Source organism: Schistocerca serialis, chromosome 6 (genome assembly GCF_023864345.2).
Source record: "Schistocerca serialis cubense isolate TAMUIC-IGC-003099 chromosome 6, iqSchSeri2.2, whole genome shotgun sequence".
NCBI lineage: Eukaryota > Metazoa > Arthropoda > Insecta > Orthoptera > Acrididae > Schistocerca > Schistocerca serialis.
In genome coordinates this window covers 608929124-608949584 of record NC_064643.1, presented here as the reverse complement: position 1 = coordinate 608949584, position 20461 = coordinate 608929124, and the positions used below count along the sequence as shown (strand labels likewise).

The following is a 20461-nucleotide window of genomic DNA, read 5'->3' as shown; positions in this document are numbered from 1 at the left end:
CGTATTTATAGCTTTTGTCTTGTTTCTTGCTGTCAATTCTGTTTTCAGTATTTTTGTTAGTCTTTATCTATATTTTTCTTTTAGTTCTTCTTTAATATTTGTATTATCTATTCCTATTTTTTGTCTGTATCCTAGATATTTATAGGCATCCGTTTTTTTCCATCACTTCTATGCAGTCGCTGTGGTTATCCAATATGTAATCTTCTTGTTTAGTGTGTTTTCCCTTGACTATGCTATTTTTCTTACATTTGTCTGTTCCAAAAGCCATACTTATATCATTGCTGAATCCTTCTGTTATCTTTAGTAATTGGTTGAGTTGTTGATTTGTTGCTGCCAGTAGTTTTAGATCATCCATGTATAGCAAATGTGTGATTTTGTGTGGGTATGTTCCAGTAATATTGTATCCATAATTTGTATTATTTAGCATGTTGGATAGTGGGTTCAGAGCAAGGCAGAACCAGAAAGGACTTAATGAGTCTCCTTGGTATATTCCACGCTTAATCTGTATTGGCTGTGATGTGATATTATTTGAATTTGTTTGGATATTAAGTGTGGTTTTCCAATTTTTCATTACTATGTTTAGGAACTGTATCAATTTAGGATCTACTTTGTATATTTCCAATATTTGTAGTAACCATGAGTGGGGTACACTATCAAAAGCTTTTTGGTAATCAATGTATGCGTAGTGTAGCGACCTTTGTTTAGTTTTAGCTTGATATGTCACCTCTGCATCTATTATCAGTTGCTCTTTACATCCTTGTGCTCCTTTGCATCAGCCTTTTTGTTCTTCATTTATAATTTTATTCTGTGTTGTATGCGTCATTAATTTCTGTTTAATGACTGAAGTTAATATTTTGTATATTGTTGGTAGGCATGTTATGGGGCGATATTTAGCTGGGTTCGCTGTGTCTGCTTGATCTTTAGGTTTCAGATATGTTATTCCGTGTGTAAGTGTATCAGGGAATGTGTGTGGGTCTGCAATGTAACTGTTAAATAATTTAGTTAGATGTGAATGTGTTGAGGTGAACTTCTTTAACCAGAAATTTGCTATTTTATAATTTCCAGGGGCTTTCCAATTGTGAGTAGAATTAATTGCTTGGGTGACTTCATGTTGCAAAATTATCACTTCAGGCATTTGTGGTATCATCTTGTATGTGTCTGTTTCTGCTTGTATCCACCGTGCATGCCTGTTATGTTGTACCGGGTTTGACCATATGTTGCTCCAGAAGTGTTCCATGTCTGTTATGTTTGGTGGATTGTTTATTTTAATGTGTGTGTTATCTATTGTCTGGTAAAATTTATTTTGGTTTGTGTTGAATGTTTGGTTTTGTTTCCTTCTATTTTCACTTTTTTTGTATCTTCTGAGTCGTTTGGCTAATGCTTGTAATTTCTGCTTCTTTTCATGTAATTGCTCTGTCGCTTCTTGTTGTGAGATTTTACCTAACCTTTTTCGTTTTTTTTTTCCGAGATTTCATTTCTTATAAATTGTGTTAGCTGTCCGATGTCTTTTCTCAGTTTTTCTATTTTGATCTGTAGCCTGTGTTGCCATGCTGGTTTTGTGGGTTTCTTCTGTGTATTGGTTGGTTCTGATCTCTGCCTAGTGTGTATATTTAGTGTAGTGAGTGCTCCTATATAAACCAGTAGTTGTAACTCTTCCATAGTTGTGTTTTCATTTATTTTGTTGTGTATGATTGTGTTGATAGTTTTTATTGTTGTTTCGACTTGTGGGTTATTTGGTGTTCTATGCAAGAATGGTCTGATGTCTGTATTTGTGTCTTTGTATTCTATATATGTTAGCTGAAATTTTTCTTCTATATCTAACATCTGTGTCACTTCGTGTTCTATTTGTGCTTGTTCTGGTGGCTGTCTTAAGATTTCGTTTTCCTTTGATTGTTTAATTGGTGCGTGTTGTTCTTTGTTTGTTTGCTCTGGGATGTTTGAGTCCATTACTGTATTTTCTTCTTCTTCTGATTGCACATTATTTTGTTCCAGTATTTGTTGTACTTGTTGCTTGATGTTTTCTAATTCTGACTGGGGTATCCTGTTATTTTTTATTATTACACGTATCTGATCAGCTAGTCGTTGTTCTGTTAAAAATTTTAATTCTGGGTATCTGGTAATAAATGTTGTGTATACTTGTGATCTGTATCCAGTTGAGTTGGTTCCTAGGTTTGTTGCTTGGTAATAACAGAACATGAGGTGTCGATTAACTTCATCTGACCATCTCATCCTCTGTCTTTGTTTTCCTTCTAGGGTGGTTGCAGGAAGCATATCCTGCAAAAAACCTCTATTCGGATTTAAATCATTTTCCAGTTGGCTAGCAGTGTCGTACCATTGTGGGCGGGCATAGGGTTCAAGCGTCGTCCCCGACCATGACGGCGCTTGTCCGAGGCTTCTTTAGTTCTGTTCTGAACCAACTAATCACACTAGAAGGGGGGTTAGCCCTATTAGTGGTTTGTTCTTTTCGTCGCCTTTTACGAATGGCAGAACATACCGGAGGCCTATTCTTTTCCCGGGCCTCCATGGGGGTTATTATTATTATTATTATTATTATTATTATTATTTCCCTTCTAGAAGAGCAGTATAATAGTGTGTCATGAAAATTTTGATATAGATTGTGAATTGCTGATACATAACTGCAAACAAAGAAATCAAGTACTTAAATTTAGTTTTTCAGTTTGTAGTTGCAGCTTTGACTACCCCCTCATATTTTAGCCTGTTTGCACAGATCACACTACATTGTGTTAATTTATATGTGCATGATGGATCATCCTCACTTTAATGCTGTATTTCAGGAATATGCAGAATCACAGTATGTGATTGCCCCAGGAAACATGAAAAATAAGACAGACAGCTGGGATGAGCATTATTGCCACTTCATGAATCCAACACAGAACACTGAACCCCATACTTGCTATTTGCACAAGAAATTAGTCCCAAATATTACATTAATGCTGAGATTTTGAATCACCAAGACATTGCACTCCAACAGCTGTCCTGCCAATTACACAGTTAATAGTACCTCTCGTTTCACACTCGTTGATAGCTTACCATTAGCACCAATCATTTTTATTCCAGAAACATCCATCACTACTATACCCTCTGTGTTCTTAATGAATTCAAAAAATGCCTGTGAAATGCCATTCAAATCAGTACCACTGTCCAGTAAACAATTAACATGTATACCTTGTATACTTGCTGTTATTACAAGGTGCCACACTTCCTTTTTTCTTGACATGTGATCTTCTTCATACAACAAAGCCTCATTAATCCTTTCCCTGCTTACCAAAATGATTACCAGACACAAATGACAGATAGCATGGTCTTCTTCCTCATTACCACTCTCTAACTCTTAACTTTTCATTAGGCCTAATATTATCCTCCTTTATTCTTTCTTTACTTAACACATTGCCATCATTATCAATTATAAATTCAAATACCTCATCACTACTGGATTCGTCACTGCTATCATCATTACAACTACTGTCAGAATCAGACCCACTTTCACTTTCATTGTCCTCAAACACTTCGCTAATTAGTTAATCCTTGTTTCCAGTATTAGACCACAAAGCAAAATACCTGAATTCCTTATGTTCCCTTACAAATTTACCATCCATTTTGAAACTTTGGACATCCTGATCAACAGCAACACACACTGTTTCATCTCTTAATTCTGTTATAGTAACTTCCTCCTCTCTTTTTACAGGATTAACATTGCTACTCACACCATCATTGAACATCTCACTAGAATTAGAATTTATGCTCATCTTACTACTATCATTTACATTACCCTTACCTGTAATTACAGCACATTTATATACATGTGGCTCTTCATCACTACCTGCTCTAGTGCTAGCCAAAACTGGAGCATTATCTAGTTTAAATGGTTTGATCCAGAATTAAAGTCATCTCCTCCATTTCTTTGACTTGAATTTCTCCTACCATTCCCGTTAGTTCTGTTCATCTTATTTACCTGAAACTCTCGCCCTGATTGATTATTGTCATCAAAATTCCTCATACAATCTTCCACTGACAGCTTCACCCGCTCCACTGTATCAACATAATATAAAAAATCACTAATATTACCCCTATGTGCAAGTACAAATAATTCTCTAACTTTCTGAGGCAACTTAGTTTCGAAACCCAAAGTTATTGATTCACTACCTAGATCTTGTTCCAAATATTTCAGTTTGTTTATCCAGAGTTGACAGAAACATTTCACAGTACCCTTCCTAGAGTCAAATCTCTCTCCTCCCCAAAATTCACTCAAAATTCTCTGTTACTTCTCTTTGGACCAATATTCATCTAAAAATGCTTCCTTAAAGTAATACCATGAAGTAAAACTATCAGCTACCTGAACTGCCTATCCATAAGCATCCCCTTTCAAAAAACCTCTCACAAATGACATTTTCTCTTTGTCATTCCATGTTCCAGGCAAATCATTAAATTCCCCAATGAAATCCAGTGGATCCACTTCCCCATGTGGTTCAAAATGGTTAAATTTCTGACAGCTAACAAATGAAGACTGTTTGGAACATTACATACTCTATGCTTTAGATTTTGTACCTCTTCCACCTTTTTGTCCATTTCAGCCAATTTTGAATCTACATTTTTATTTTTTTCACCAGTTTTTCCTCCACCACTACTGCACACTTGGTTTCTACCTCCATTTCTAAATCATTTTTAATCTGATTGATTTGGTTCTCAAGTTTAATCCTACTTCCAGCACAAAATTTCCTGGTTGCTTTGACTTCATCTTTACATTTTTTCTCAGAAGCCTCCACCTTCCTACTATAGTCATCACAAAGCTTCTTTCTCTGTTCTACACATTTACGATTCAATAATGTTAATTTCTCATTAGTATTATGTACTACCTTCTTTATCTTTTCATCACAATCTTTAACTACCACCTCAACCTTCTTATTTAATTCTGTAATATTAGAGCCGACTAGCTTAATTTCCTTTTTAATTTCCTTCTTCAGTTCACCCTTTAAGCTAGTCATGTCTTCTTTCATACTATTCTCTACCCTACTAATGTCTTCTTTCATACTCATACTACTCATAATTTGCCTTAACATCGCTTCCAATTTTCTGTCTGCCATAAACTTTTACCCTTGCTGACTTTCACTACTAGATTCCTCCCCCTTAGCGTTATTGATTTCATCCATTCAGTACTGTTTTTGTCCATTTCGCTCACATCACCACGCAATGTAGATGATGCTTTTATCATTTCATCTACAGTAGGACTTACATGCCCATCATTCAAAGTTACATTTATAATATTATGAGAAGGGAAGTTGCTAGTCACCATATAGCGGAGACGCTGAGTCGCAGATAGGCACAACAAACAGATTTTCACACTTAAAGCTTTCAGCCAATGGCATTTGTCAACAATACACACACACACACACACACACACACACACACACACACACACACACACACGAATGCAGTCTCAGACAACTGAAATCACACCAGTTGCCCCTCACACAACTGTTAAGGAAAGGGATAAAGTTTCATTGGTCACCAGATTTGAAGTAGCATTTTTCAAACTAAAAGATTTGTTCTGTTACCATTTAGTCCAGTTATTGCCTTTCCAGGTTTTCAGAAACAGTTCATACTGCCCAACAACTCCAGCAATTTTCCCTTAAGTTTAGTCTTGAATCAATAAATAGATGGGCAGCGAACACCTCGTAGCGTATGCATCCAGATAGCTTAATCAAGCAGAAAGAAATTATTTAACAACTGAGAAAGAAATGGTGTACATATGCAGGCTGAAGAAACAAATGAAAATTTTGTACCAAGGTCAGAATTCAAACGCAGGTCTCCTGCTCACTAGGCAGATGTGCTAACCACTATGCCACCCTGGCACAGAGGCTTTGTACAGTGGACTACCCTAGCATGCCTCCCTCTGCAATTCATCACAACTCATCCCATTTGGTGTTCCCCCTGGACTTGAACAGTATTGATGAGGCTCTCCAACTGTATTGGAATAGCACCTCAGCATCAAACATCATGGGTGATCGTGCCTGAAACCTAGGCATAGTGTGTTTTAATCAAATCAATATGGTTCCAGAGTCCTTTTCAAGTCTCATACATCTACTACATATAAATACAGACTGAAGCGATGAAAGAAAATTTGTACCGAGGCCTGTATTCAGACCCAGGTCTCCTGCTCACTAGACAGATGCACTAACCACTAATGTTTTAGACTTGAAGAGGTCTCTGGAACAATGTACATTGAAGCGCCAAAGGAACTGGTGTAGGCATGCATATTCAAATACAGAGAGATGTAAACAGGCAGAATATGGTGCTGCAGTCAGCAATGCCTATATAAGACAACAAGTGTCTGGCACAGTTGTTAGATCGGTTACTGCTGTTACAATGGCAGGTTATCAAGATTTTTAAGTGAGTTTAAACATTGTGTTATAGGCAGCACATGAACGATGGGACACAGCGTCTCCGAGGTAGTGATGAAGTGGGGCTTCTTCCATATGACCATTCCACAAGTGTACCGTGAATATCAGGAATCTGGTAAAACATCAAATCCTCGATATTGTTGCGACCAGAAAAAAGGTCCTGCAAGAAGTGAACCAATGATGACTGAAGAGAATTGTTCAACGTGACAAAAGTGCAATCCTTCTGCACATTGCCGCAGATTTCAGTGATGGGCCATCAACAAGTGTCAGTGTGAAAACTATTCAACAAAACACCATTGATATGGGCTTTCAGAGCTGAAGGCTCAATTGTGTACCCCTGATGACTGCACGACACAAAGCTTCACATCTCGCCTGCACCAGTCAGCACCGACATTGGACTGTTGATGACTGGGAACATGTTGACTGGTTGGACGAGTCTTGTTGCAAATTGTATCGAACAGATAGACGTGTATGGGTATGGGGACAACCTCATGAATCCATGGACCATGCCTGTCAGCAGGGGACTGTTCAGGTTGGTGGAGGCTCTGTAATGGTGTGGGTCTGTGCAGTTGGAGTGATACATCTAGATACGATTCTGACAGGTGACATGTATGTAAGCATATTGTCTAATCACCTGCGTCCATTCATGTCCACTGTGCATTCCTATGGGCTTGGGCAATTCCAGCAGGAAAATGTGACACCCCACAGGTCCAGAATTGCTACAGAGTGGCTCCAGGAACACACTTTCAAGTTTAAACACTTGTGCTGGCCACCAATCTCCCCAAACATTAACATTATTGAGCATATCTGGGATGCCTTGAAACATGCTGCTCAGAAGATATCTCCACCTAGTCATACTCTTACAGATTTATAGACAGCCCTGCACGATTCATGGTGTCAGTTCTCTCCAGGGCTACATCAGACATTAGTCGAGTTCGTGCCTCGTTGTGTTGCAGCACTTCTGCATGCTCGCGGTGGCCCTACATGATATTAGGCAGGGATAACAGTTTCTTTGGCTCTTAAGTGTACTTTCATGAGAGAGAAATGCTGGCATCAATATTTGGAATAACGTATTTCAGATATTATTTATATGAACATCATTTTAAAGTAAAAACTGATTATGTATCACTCAAACGGTTATCAGGACTTAAAAATGTCCTAGTAGTAGGTTAATTACAAGGGCACTGAGTTTCAGTGAGTTTGATTTCAAAGTAATACATCACTCAGGAAGGTCACATGCAAATGCAGATGGTCTGAGCCACAAAATATGTGCTATGGAAGATGCTGGCATAGACAAGGGTGAACGAATCGAAGTGCAATGACTCAGATTGTCAGCAGTTCACCAGGCAGCCACCATTAAATGCAAAGTATGGTGTATTGTATAGGAAAATGAGATGCAGGCTATGCATTATAATGCCAGAGGAATTACAAAACGAAGTAATGAGGCAGGCCCATGATTCTATTTTAGCAGAACATGCTGGTCACAGAGCAATGAATGCTGAATAGTGCAAAATTACTGGCAGATAACACACAACACAACATGAATCATTACATAACGAATAGTATGCCACACAGCGATGGACAGAACTCTGTCACCAAAGGATTATGTTACAAAAGCTACCTGAGGCAGAAAAATAATTTCAAATACTTGGTTTGGATGCCCTTGGACTTTTGCAAAAACACTGCCAGAAAACCATTGCATTTTTATAATATTTGGCCATTTTTCAGATTTCATTTCTATAATAGCCATACCAAATTAGCAAGCTGAAACAGTATCACTTGCAATGGTAAACAAGTAGGTACTCAAGTTCGGAATTTTGGGATATATTTGCATTAAAAATTGGCAAGACCTCAGTACAATTGCAATTCCTTTACTGTAGTGGAATCAACAAATTTGTTCAGTGTCAAGAAGTTGTGGATTGGTGCTAATCCTGTTTCGGCCAATAATATGACCCAGGTGACTAACATCTTGTAAAATGAAGAAGCACTTTTCCAGGCCGAGGGTTAACTGTGCTGCATTTAATTTCACATAAATGCACTGTATGCTGCTTTGAATATCTTCTGAATATATGTTTATACAATCTAAATACACTATGCAGTGATTCAGTTTTAATCCTCGCAATACATTATGTAATAATCACTGGAAAGTAGCTGGTTCATTTTTTGGCCCAAAAGGTATGTGGCGATATGAATACTGACTAGAAGGGGTTGAGAAGGCTGTCTTTGGACAATCTGCAGGCGCTACCTCTAATTGATGGTATCCATTTTGTAAGTCCATAGTTGCAGAATATCAACACTGGCCCAGATTGTCTAATTGTTTCAGCTATCTTTGGCATTGGATAGGCATCTGGCACTGTTTTTTGATATAAGTAGTGGTAGTCACAACAGAACTGATTTGCTTTGTTGCCACCTGGTGTGTTATTTTGGTTCAGTGACAACTGGTGTTGACCAGTGGTTATTACTTGTATCTATTAATGCCTTCCATGATATTCTGTGAGCTTCGAGGAACATGATATGGTTTCTTTGAAGAGCATGGTATGAATTCTTATAAACAGGTGCTTTATTTCCAGTTGGAAATTGATGTTGGGCTAATGGCATGGCAGGTAATGGACCAGGAGGGACAGACAATCTAATGTATTCTTCTAAAAGTCTTTGATGTCCTCCTTGTCCTCTATTGCTAGATGTGCTGCTTTATTTCTCACTGCGATCAAGCTGACAGACTGTCCTGTTGTTGTGTAATTTGACATGAAATTCCTATCCAGCTTGTCTCTATCTAGTACATGTAAATTAGCTATAAGGATACAATTTGATACCTGTACCTCCTCAGGGCTGAAGTTGTCCATACTGACAGGCACTAATTTGCTTCCTTCAGTTTCCCATACGTAGGATAAAATATGCCATGCAAAACACTTCCCTAGTCCAATTCTTCATTTTCAGGTAAATGTTCAACAATGCACAGTGGTTTCACCAGCAGATCACCTCCTACATCAACCTAGATTTACTTCCCAGTACCTTTCAATATTATATACTGTGAGGTGACTTCAAGGGATCTTGTACACAGTTTAAGTGGTCACACCTGGTGTGGGGGTAAATCTTGTGGCAGTAATTGTATTCCGGTCTTAGAGCCAAATGAAATGATGCTTCATCCAGTTCTACTATACGCCATTCTAAGTCAACTTTGGTGCAATGTGCAACCCATAAATCTAAGCCAAGACTGACTTCGTAGCCACTGACAGCCATGGGAAGAACTTCTACATCAAACTGGAAGTTACCTTCCCTGCTCAGACAACTATTACTGTTGAACTGGCTGTGTCTACATAGCCCCTACCTCCACTGCTTAACCCCTTTATGACCAGATTATTTGCAGAAGTTGTGGACTTTATACCAGCACTTTATTGGCCTAAGAAACTACACATAAAATCATAGCTTAAATCTTGAAAGTCAGAGATTAGCCTCTAAATTGAAAGACAGACAGAGAGAGAGAGAGAGAGAGAGAGAGAGAGAGAGAACTATTATTCCCACTGAACTCTGGAGTGATCCCACCTAAAGAATCTGAAAAAAATTGTTTATTTGTAAGTACAAAAATATCTTAAATATTACATGTTTTCATATATTACTGTCTGATAACCTTTGCTTTCACTAAGGTGACATGCCATGGAATTTAGACAAGCATGGTGCTATACAGAAAGGCACACAATAGCTGCTACACATTACTTTTGTTCTCTCTTCTTTGTTCTTCGTGCTACATTCATGGCATCTTGTGTTTGTTGCATCTTTTGTGGGCAAATGAGACCCAACTTTCTGCAGACAAACTTCATCTGGAACTCCAGACATGCCTCTTTTCAGTGTTTGGAAATGCACAGTCTTTCCTCTTCACTAAAGACTTAAGCCACAGATGAACTGTCTTGCCAGAAGCCACAGATGAACTGTCTTGCCAGATGTAACAAAAAAGTTTGTTGGTCAGCTCCTGTCTTTTGAACCTTTTGCACAATGTGACAACTGCCAAATCTACTGGAAAGAAAAACAATCTGTGCCACCACTTCAATGAACAAGCGTTCTCACAGCTGATCAAATGTATCAACCCCTCCCATTATTTCATTGTTCTCTGGCACAGCCAAAGTGTAGAATACTTCGTCTTCTACCATTTGTATTTGTTCACAAAACAGTTGTGTTTTTGGGATTGTAATAGTTTGATAGTATACACACATGTTTACTATCCTGCCACACAACTGTTGCAGCACATAACGTGACAGCAAATTCAGATTCTCCTCTGCTAAGTTTCGGATTTTTTTCAGCATGTCTGGCAGATTCTTCCTGTTTGAGCAAACAGTACTAATACCTTAAAGTCCACAAGACTTTAGCAATTCAGTTATTCAAAATATTGTAAGATATGTATCAAACGTCACCAATCTTTCACTTCCAACCATTGAATTTGTTAGGGTAAGCACAATGTCTTCACCCAATTAAAAATCAGGCCTATCATATTTGTCTTTTTTTCCAGTGTAGATGTCAAAGTTTATAATGTACCCAGTTGTTGCATCAGCTAAGCAGACACTTTATACCCGTGCTTGAGTGGTTTCATTGGCACATATTGTTTTAGTGTTGAATGTCCTTTGAATTCCACCATACATTTGTCAACTGCCAAAACGGGTTAGTATGCTTCATACAGCTTCTTTGTTACAGCACTGATGACAGGTCGGATTTGTGCAGCTTGTCATATCCCACTTGTCATTGCAATGCAATGCAAATTCTCAACAATATTTTTGTATTGATGTTTTGTCATTACTGATGTGAGAGCAGGCACACCAAGGAAAGGATCACTACTCCAGTAATTTCCGGGTTGTAGAAGTTAATGTGTACCCATCAAAATAAGCATTCCTCATAAAATATTTTAACCCTGGTTTGATTATGTCCTGTCAGTTGGAAATTACTTTACTTGTTTTCTACCCTGACTTCACTACCAATCTTTCTCGTTTTGTTTATAAGTTTGCTTGATTGCAAATGTGTAAAAACAGATCTTGTGTAAAAAAAGAAAGAAAAGACTGGAAATACATTTCATTATCAGACTTTGAGAAATTAGACTGAATCTCTGGGCTTTCTTCTAATTTCAGTAGAAGGTTTCCTAAATAGGGAACATCCTCACTCCATGTATTAGCATTGGGCGAAAATGTTGAAGCAGCTCTTATTGAAGCTGAGTTAGATTCACTGGCATGACAAGAAGACATTTTTCCAATTTCACCCGCTTCCATTGTCAAATTGAAATCATCATCATGACTTGGTACAATAATGTTATCACAAATTTTGTTCAAAATCTGTGAAGTATTTGGTGAATGGTTGTATTAATCAGAATTGGAGTAAATATCGAAATCTGAGCCCTCTACATCCTCTGGTAAGGCGTGCAGAATTCTTAGAATCTCTTCTGGCATCAGTCTAGGCATTCTAAACAATGAAAAACATACAGTAAACAAGATGCCAATTTCACAGCCACACAACTTGCACATCGCACACAATTCAGTGGTACAAATAGTTCTCACCAACTTACCTCACAATATTTCTATGATTGTCAGTTAAAGCTCCTTGGTAAAAACCAAAGTAGAAAAATATAACCCAAATCACTTCACAAACAAAAGAAAAGCACAGAATACAAAAAAAAACTGTTACAGTCAAAATAATGGCTCCATTTCACAGAGAAATGGCGCGTCAGTATTGATTGACTTAAGATGTAGGCATACAACAGCTTCTGTGCGCCAGTTGAGAAACTACACAGTTAGTACACTATAACAGAGATGGCAGCACAAGCTAGAAGTGGGAATGCTGATTACCACTCAACTTGTAGCAAAAACAAAAAAGTGAGAACTAAGGGTTAATGCCCTCCAAGGCAGATTTAATTTTGCTTTACCAAGTATACAATTACTTGACACAGATACCTGTGATCCGGTACCTAATAAAAATTTACACAGCTTTTCTTTTATGTAACCAGTCAGAAAAAAGTGCGCCACTGATTTCACACTTGTATTAACTCCTGGGAGCATTGTAAAGAGGACACAAGGCCACCTCTGTGAATTTCTGTCCCTGGAATTCTGCTCAGACTGTTAAAACCGTCTGCAAATTTGGCACTGCCATTATCTGCAATCATGTCTATTATTCCTCATTTGCCAACGTCTGAAACATTTAACCTCTGTATTTAATATCACCTTCTTCTCCTACAGTTTGGTGACCACATCAGTTTCAGCTGCACCAATGCTATTTCTACTGTTTAGTTTAGACTGGAAATTCCATCTGAACCTTCAGAGAGATCCCTGGCTGTAACCCCTGTAACAATGTGTCAAGTGTGCTCTGCTCAGCCTCCTGCAGGATGGCTTCATTAGCTTTATAATCTTCTGGGAGCTCATATGTATTGACATTAATTTTGTGCATATGGCCCACAAAATTCTGTGCCAATTCCCCCATGGTTTTGAAACACACTGTTAAATTGCTCTCAGTAGTATTTATATGTGTTCTTGGTCCAATGTCTGTCTACCAACCCTTCCCTGAAGATCTCAAACAACCGTCTTTCCATTAACTTTTCATGGCACATCATGTGTGTCCTATCATCCCTTCCTAGTTTTAGTCTGGCTACACTTTACAGTTGCTCGTTACTCCAGTTTTCCAGCCTAGTGGCTGTGTCCAAATTATGGAAAAAGGCAAAGATATCCTCTCCTGATTTACCTGAAAGTGGTGTAAGCAATGCTGCAGTGTTGATATCCATGATAGGTGTACTAGGAAGCATCCATCCCTCCTTTCCTCCTTTAGTTGCGTCTAACTCAACCTGTAACTGAGCCTCTTGATTTATTAACTGCTGAATAGTGTCCTGACCTGAAACTTGCTTCTCCATATTGTCTACTGTCTACTAACCAAAGTATTAGTACACCCAAACAATGACAAGGTGAAGGAAGGACAGCAAAACAACTGCACTGGTTCAAACAAAACTTTGAATTTAGCACTTACTCGTATTGTTGTGTAGGACATCCATGCTGTAGAGGATCAAATATGGGCTAGAATTCTCCGCTGAAGGAGGATTTTGGGCAGCTGCAGCAGGCCCCAAGATGGTTACAATGACTTCTTTATTGAGGCTTGATTACAAACACTAGTGAGCGGCATGGAGAATATGACAGCGTCTCCCCAGAGGTGACTGCCTCTAGTTGCTGAATGTGCATTCCACTGCTGGGCAGCTGATGCTGCATTGCCAAGTTCATGTTTCATGGCCGTAGTGAGTATGGTTGGCGGCAGTGACCACAGGGACATCAGGCTGTGCCACACTCCAGGGCTCACAGTGTAGAGACCTTCTGGTGGTGTCACAGTGAGGGCAGAGGTGACTGGACCCTGGTTCTCTCAGGATGGTGAAATAGCATGGAGCTGCCGGTGGCACTCAGAGGCTTAGGCAGCAGGCTGGGGTTCTGGCCCCGGTTGTGGCAGAAGCATACATGTTACTGGCACAGAGTAGCACAGGTTCGACGTCATGTCACTATCCAGTTGCTTGATGACAACGGGCTATTTTGAGCATTCTTAAATATTGCTTCTCTATGCCAATTTCTGATGTTTACCATGGCTAGTGTGCAATACTGAACTGTTCAGAATGTGGCAGTGACCTCCAAACTGTCGTAACTGGGTTGCAATACTTCTGCAGGCTGTGTCACTCATTGGCACAAGTGTCGTGTTGTCACCATAGTGTTGCAAAGTCGCTGAATGTGCAGCCTTTTCGTTGGCTGCGACCAACTTAGCAGTGCCCTTCTTTCATCATGGTACTGTCCAGCTGGTTCCATATTTCTCTAATAACGTTATCCCTTTACATCCGAAACTATTAAGTAACCGGTTTGGCAACTTTGATGTGATGAACTCGAGCTATTGGCTTCTTGACATGTACAAGCTGGTTGTAGTTGTTCACTGAGACCCTTCTGCAGAAAACCCTTCCCAGTAAACTTCAGGACTTCTATGAATCGGTTTGTACCTTTCCAAAAGCTACCTTACTAGCAGTTTTAGCCAATAATTTTAAGTGGCTAATTGGACCCTTGTGTTCTCAAATTCGTCAAGAATTTCTTTAGTTTTACTGACTCATATTGGTGGCGGCGGCGGCGGCGGCGGCGGCGGCGGCGGCGGTGGTGGTGGTGGTGGTGGTGGTGGTGGTGGTGGAGAGGTGGGGGACCATGTTGGCACATGTACACAAGTAAATGATTGAAAATGTTTTGAAAAGTGTTGTGTTTCATGTAAGTGTGTTCTTGCATTACTACCCTGTTCAAACTAATATACACATGTTTGACTCTGAAACTTTGCACACTTTTCTGCCACAATTTATTTTTATAGCACTGCATTTTAAGTGTCGTATGCATTCATGTACAATGATGGAAATTGACCTTTGGGAATATATATTTCTTTATGGTATATAATATTATTATTTCTTTATGTGAGCAAAGACTTTAAAAATTATAATAACTGACAAAATATATTAGTGACTCACACCTGCAACATATTTGCTGTAGTGGTACTTACCTGCATATTACATTTCCTGCATTTTTTGTTCTTGAGCTCAGCAAGCACAGACAACAGTTTTTCTTTAAACATTACTTATTTTATGCTCAGAAATAGATACATACTTCAAGAGCAGGTCCATAGGCACTCAAACCAGGCAAAAGTTATGAAATGAGAAGCAAAAAGCTGGTGCAGAAGTGCCAAAAGATTTTTTTTTTTTTTTGGTGGGGCGGGGGGGGGGGGGGGGGGGAGGGGGGAGAGTTCATATTGATAAGTAAAAGGTCTTAAACTTAATGCACTGAGGAGGAGTACTAGAAAGCCAGTTACAGAGGTATAATGAGGAAGAATGTCAGGCTTGGCAAACCGGCTTTAACCTCCTGGGCTCTCTCAATTAACCAAATGGATCTAAGAAATGGGTTCTATATAAATGGTGACACTCCACCACGGCATGCATGCAACAACTACTTAACTTGAACCTCCATGACGCGACTAGTAATGGCACACACCTTTGTTCTGGGCCCAGGAAACAGGAATGCATCATTTGCAGCCAAACCTGCCTTGCCAACATACATGAAAAGGGAACAGCAATCTGTGCAAATAAAGTTTCAACGGGAATGGCTATTATGCTAAATATATATATATATATGGTTATAATAGAGGGAAACATTCCACGTAGGAAAAATATATCTAAAAACAAAGATATAGTGACTTACCAAATGAAAGTGCTGGCAGGTCGACAGACACACAAACAAACACAAACATACACACAAAATTCAAGCTTTCACAACAAACTGTTGCCTCATCAGGAAAGGGAAGGAGAGGGAAAGACGAAAGGATGTGGGTTTTAAGGGAGAGGGTAAGGAGTCATTCCAATCCCGGGAGCGGAAAGACTTACCTTAGGGGGAAAAAAGGACGGGTATACACTCGCGCGCGCGCGCACACACACACACACACACACACACACACACACACACACACACACACACATATCCATCCACACATATACAGACACAAGCAGACATATTTAAAGACAAACTCTTTGTCTTTAAATATGTCTGCTTGTGTCTGTATATGTGTGGATGGATATGTGTGTGTGTGCGAGTGTATACCCGTCCTTTTTTCCCCCTAAGGTAAGTCTTTCCGCTCCCGGGATTGGAATGACTCCTTACCCTCTCCCTTAAAACCCACATCTTTTCGTCTTTCCCTCTCCTTCCCTCTTTCCTGATGAGGCAACAGTTTGTTGCGAAAGCTTGAATTTTGTGTGTATGTTTGTGTGTCTATCGACCTGCCAGCGCTTTTGTTCGGTAAGTCACCTCATCTTTGTTTTTATATATAATTTTTCCCACGTGGAATGTTTCCTTCTATTTATATATATATATATATATATATATATATATATATATATATATATATATATATATATATATATATATATATATATATATGGCAAAGCAGGTACCTACAAGGGGTGTTTGAAAAGTCTGTGCAAAAATAAAAACTACTTACGTGTTTGGGGTAAACCTTTTTTATTTTCGACATAGTCTCCTTTTAGACTTCTACACTTCGTCCAACGCTGTTCTAATTTGTTGATCCCTTCCGAATAATAGGAATTGTCCAAGTCTGCAGAATAGTTATTAGTTGCTGCAATCACCTCCTCGTTTGAATAAAATCTTTGTCCCGCCAGCCATTTCTTCAAATTGGGTAACAAATAGTTGTCTGAGGGAGCCAAGTCTGGAGAATAGGGGGGGGGGGATGTGAAACGAGTTGGAATCCTATTTCCATTAATTTTGTGACCACAACTGCTGAGATGTGTGCGGGTGCATTGTCATGATGGAAGAGGACTTTTCAGTGGTCCAATTGCCGGCATTTTTCTTGCAGCTCGGTTTTCAAACGGTCCAATAATTATGAATAATATGCACCTGTAATAGTTTTACCCTTTTCCAGATAGTCGATGAGGATCATCCCTTGCGAATCCCAAAAGACAGTTGCCATAACCTTTTCAGCCAAAGGAATGGTCTTCGCTTTTCGGTGCATATTCTCCCTTGGTAACCCATTGTTTAGATTGTTGTTTGGTCTCAGGAGTATAGTAATGTATCCATGTTTCATCCACAGTAACGAAACAAAGCTTTAAGTCCTGCGTATTCTTCCTGAACAGCTACAAACCATCGTTGCAACACTTCACATTATTCTGTTTTTGGTCAAGCATGGGCAATCACAGAACCTGTCTTGCAGACAGCTTTCTCATGTCCAAATGTTTATGCAAAATATTATGTACCCATTCATTTGAGATGCCCACAGCACTAGCAATCTCACACACCTTAACTCTTCTGTCATCCGTCACCATATCATGGGTTTTATCAATGATTTCTGAAGTTGTAACCTCCACAGGGTGTCCAGAACGTTCAGCATCACTTGTGCCCATATGGCCACTCCGAAAATTTTGAAACCACTTATAAACTGTTCTACTCGAAGGTGCAGAGTCACCGTAATGTTTATCAAACTTCTCTTTAGTCTCCTGAGGTGTTTTGCCTTTCATAAAGTAATGTTTAATGACCACACGAAATTCTTTTTCGTCCATTTTTAACAGTCACTCAACTTCCTTGATTCACACGAATGCCAAACACAAAGAAATAGACCAGTGTGGCTGAAACTTGGTGTGCTTTCTTTCCAAAGATGCTACTAACGAAACATGACCTCGATACGTGCCGGTGGTGCCATCTCTCGGTCTTTGCACGGACTTTTCAAACGCCCCCTGTAAATATAGCATATTTTCATACCAGTTGCAAGATCAAAGGCTGTGTTCATAGAATATTTGCACCTAAGTAGTTCAGAGAAGTTGTGGATTGTGGGGAATAAGGTGGTGACAGTGAGATAATTGGGAGAAGGAACCAGGATGAGATGGTTTGTGAAGTAGTCAATGAAGTTAAGTATGTTGGACAAAGTTGCAGGAGTACAAGAAGTCAGACTTGCCCTGTATTTGCTGTTTGTAAAAATGAAAACTCTTTGCGTACTTTCAGTTGTAATTAGTGTTGCTATATTTTGTGTTGATGGAAGTATTACTTACTTTGCTCTGGGATAATTTCTTTACAGAGTTACCGTCAGCTATTTATATTTGCTGGCCAGAGAAGCAAAGAGTATTTGAACGATTTCTTCACATACAATGTTGACACTCATGAAGTTAACATTATAAGTGAAGGCACAAAAAAGGAAGCATCCAACATACCAGCTGCTGGTTTCACACAACGTGCAACGATAGATCCTGAATTAAATGAAATTTATGTGTTATCGGTGAGTGACGTTGGGAATATTACTAAAATTGAATATGTTCACTGTACCATTGTTTTCATAATAATGCATGAAGTATGATTTTCTTGAGATGCTAGAAGTAATATGATTTCAATTAAAGAGATGTGTTTAATTTAATAGGTAGTCACAGTGTTGACTACAACTTCAGTGTTCAGATGCTTGTGCTAATGTACTGTTGTTGATCTTCATATTTCACATGAAACCACAATATGTTGTAAAGACAATGTTAAAACATTTATGAAAGTAACCTAAATAATGAAGGCTATGGAGAAAACAGTGTGCAGCATTTGGAATAGTTCATTAGTACTCACACAGTCTCTTTTCAGGGGCTCAGCAAAGATAAAGAGAAGAGAGATGATAATGTGCAAAATTCTTTTTGGGTTTATTATATTCATCAGAATAAATGGTGAGTGTATCATAGTAAAGTTTAAGAAAATCGATATTTTGATATTTATAAAGACTGTTTGTAGGTGTTGTGTATTGTGTTTACAGAAAAGCTGTTGAATTAATTCTAGGTCCTGCATATATCGAAATGAGAATACAGGGGAAAGCTATTGGAATAAAATGCAGCATTTAGAGCCCTGTCCTAGGTTTGCTCACCAGTTAGTTTATGATCATGTCAATAAGGTAATTTAAAATTGTGTGTCACTGAAATTAATTTCTTGATACTGAAAACATAAGCTGCTTATTAGCCAGTGCTGTCACATTTCATATTTGTTGTAGATTCATTATCTTTTTGGGGGCAATCCAGGAAGAGCATGCTTACCTAAACTGAGACTTGATGACTTCTGGAAGCTCCAGTTGTGCCGCCCTACTCATTCTCAGTTATTGCAGAAGTGCAAACTTCTCATCAGGAAGCACAGGTACAAAGAAATTACACAATCTTTGGGGGAGTGTAAAACAACAGAAAAGTTTATAATTTCAAACAATTGCTTTCAGATGAAATGCAAGGAAAAAGAAAAATAGGTGTGATGTATATAGTAAGTCAAGTGACTGTTGCTATTTGCTGGGTAATTTGAAAGTAGATCGCATCATAATAATTAAGTTTTTGCTATCTAAACTTTTCCAGCCAAAACTGAAATGTATATTTATACCAAATGTTTTATGCATTTTCCATCTCTGCTCTGAAATTAAATTATATTTATAAACATCTTTCAACTTTAGTGATTTTTCTAATAAGAACACCCATAAAGTGGAAGGAGACATGAAAATAGCCAAATAGGATTTCCATAAAAGCAGCACAGGGTGTTAATAAATGAATATCGGGTTTTTAACGCTTTATAATATTTATTATATTAAACTTACAGTTATAAATGATACGTCAAATGAAAGAGCAACTCAAACAGTTTTACCAGGAACCTTATAAATGTTCAATGTGAGCACCATTTGTCACACAGCACACATCAAGTCTATAACCGAGTTCTTCCCAAACATTGATAAGTGTGTCTTCAGTGATTGTAGCAACAACTGCTTCAGTCCAGTTTCTTAATTCAGGGAGGTCTGCTGGTAGCGTAGGCATGTACACACGATCCTTGGTGAAGCCCCAAAGGAAAAAATCGCATGGCGTTGGGTCAGGTGAACGTGGAGGCCATGCAAAGCAAACCCTGTCATTGGGCCCCTTGCGGCCTATCCAGTGCTTGGGTACAGTGAAGTTCAACCAATCGTGTACTGTGCTATGCCAATGAGGTGGCGCACTATCTTGCTGGAAAATGAAGTTCTCTGGCACATCCTCTTCCAACTGAGGGAAGAGCCATTGCTCTAGTGTATCAAGGTAAGATGTGCCAGTTACAGTTGGTTCACCAAAAAAGAAAGACCCATAAACCTTCCGCTGGGATATGGCACAAAAAACAGTCACTTTGCACTTGTACCACCTCTTGAGGCTTTTCTGAGCCCCAGATGTGTGCATTGTGAGTGTTAACGTGTCCACTAAGGTGAAAGATCGATTCATCACTGAAGACAACATGATCCAGAAAATCTTCATTGTCATGAAACAACATTTCATTTGTGAAGTTGGCACATAATCCATGGTCTGCTGGCTTTAGAGCCTGTAATAACTGTAATCAGTAACAACATGTTTCTATGCGTTTACTTAAAACTTTCCAAACAGTTGACACGGGAACTTGTAATTCAGAGCCTGTAATAACTGTAAACAATAACGACATATTTGTACGTGTTTTCTTAAAACTTTCCAAACAATCAACATGGGAACTTGTAATTCATGGCTAGCCTTC

At 38.8% G+C, this 20461-nt stretch overlaps 1 protein-coding gene across 2 annotated transcripts in view; it reads left to right on the top strand.

Moving 5' to 3' along the window:
* LOC126484528 (muskelin) overlaps positions 1 to 20461 on the top strand; it is a 171605-nt gene that overhangs the window by 132108 nt on the left and 19036 nt on the right. For both annotated transcript variants that reach the window (XM_050108077.1, XM_050108076.1), the window contains exons 10-13: positions 18015 to 18212; positions 18557 to 18636; positions 18746 to 18857; positions 18954 to 19093. In XM_050108077.1, the coding sequence (XP_049964034.1) occupies positions 18015 to 18212; positions 18557 to 18636; positions 18746 to 18857; positions 18954 to 19093 (530 nt within the window). The remainder of the gene's footprint in view (positions 1 to 18014; positions 18213 to 18556; positions 18637 to 18745; positions 18858 to 18953; positions 19094 to 20461) is intronic.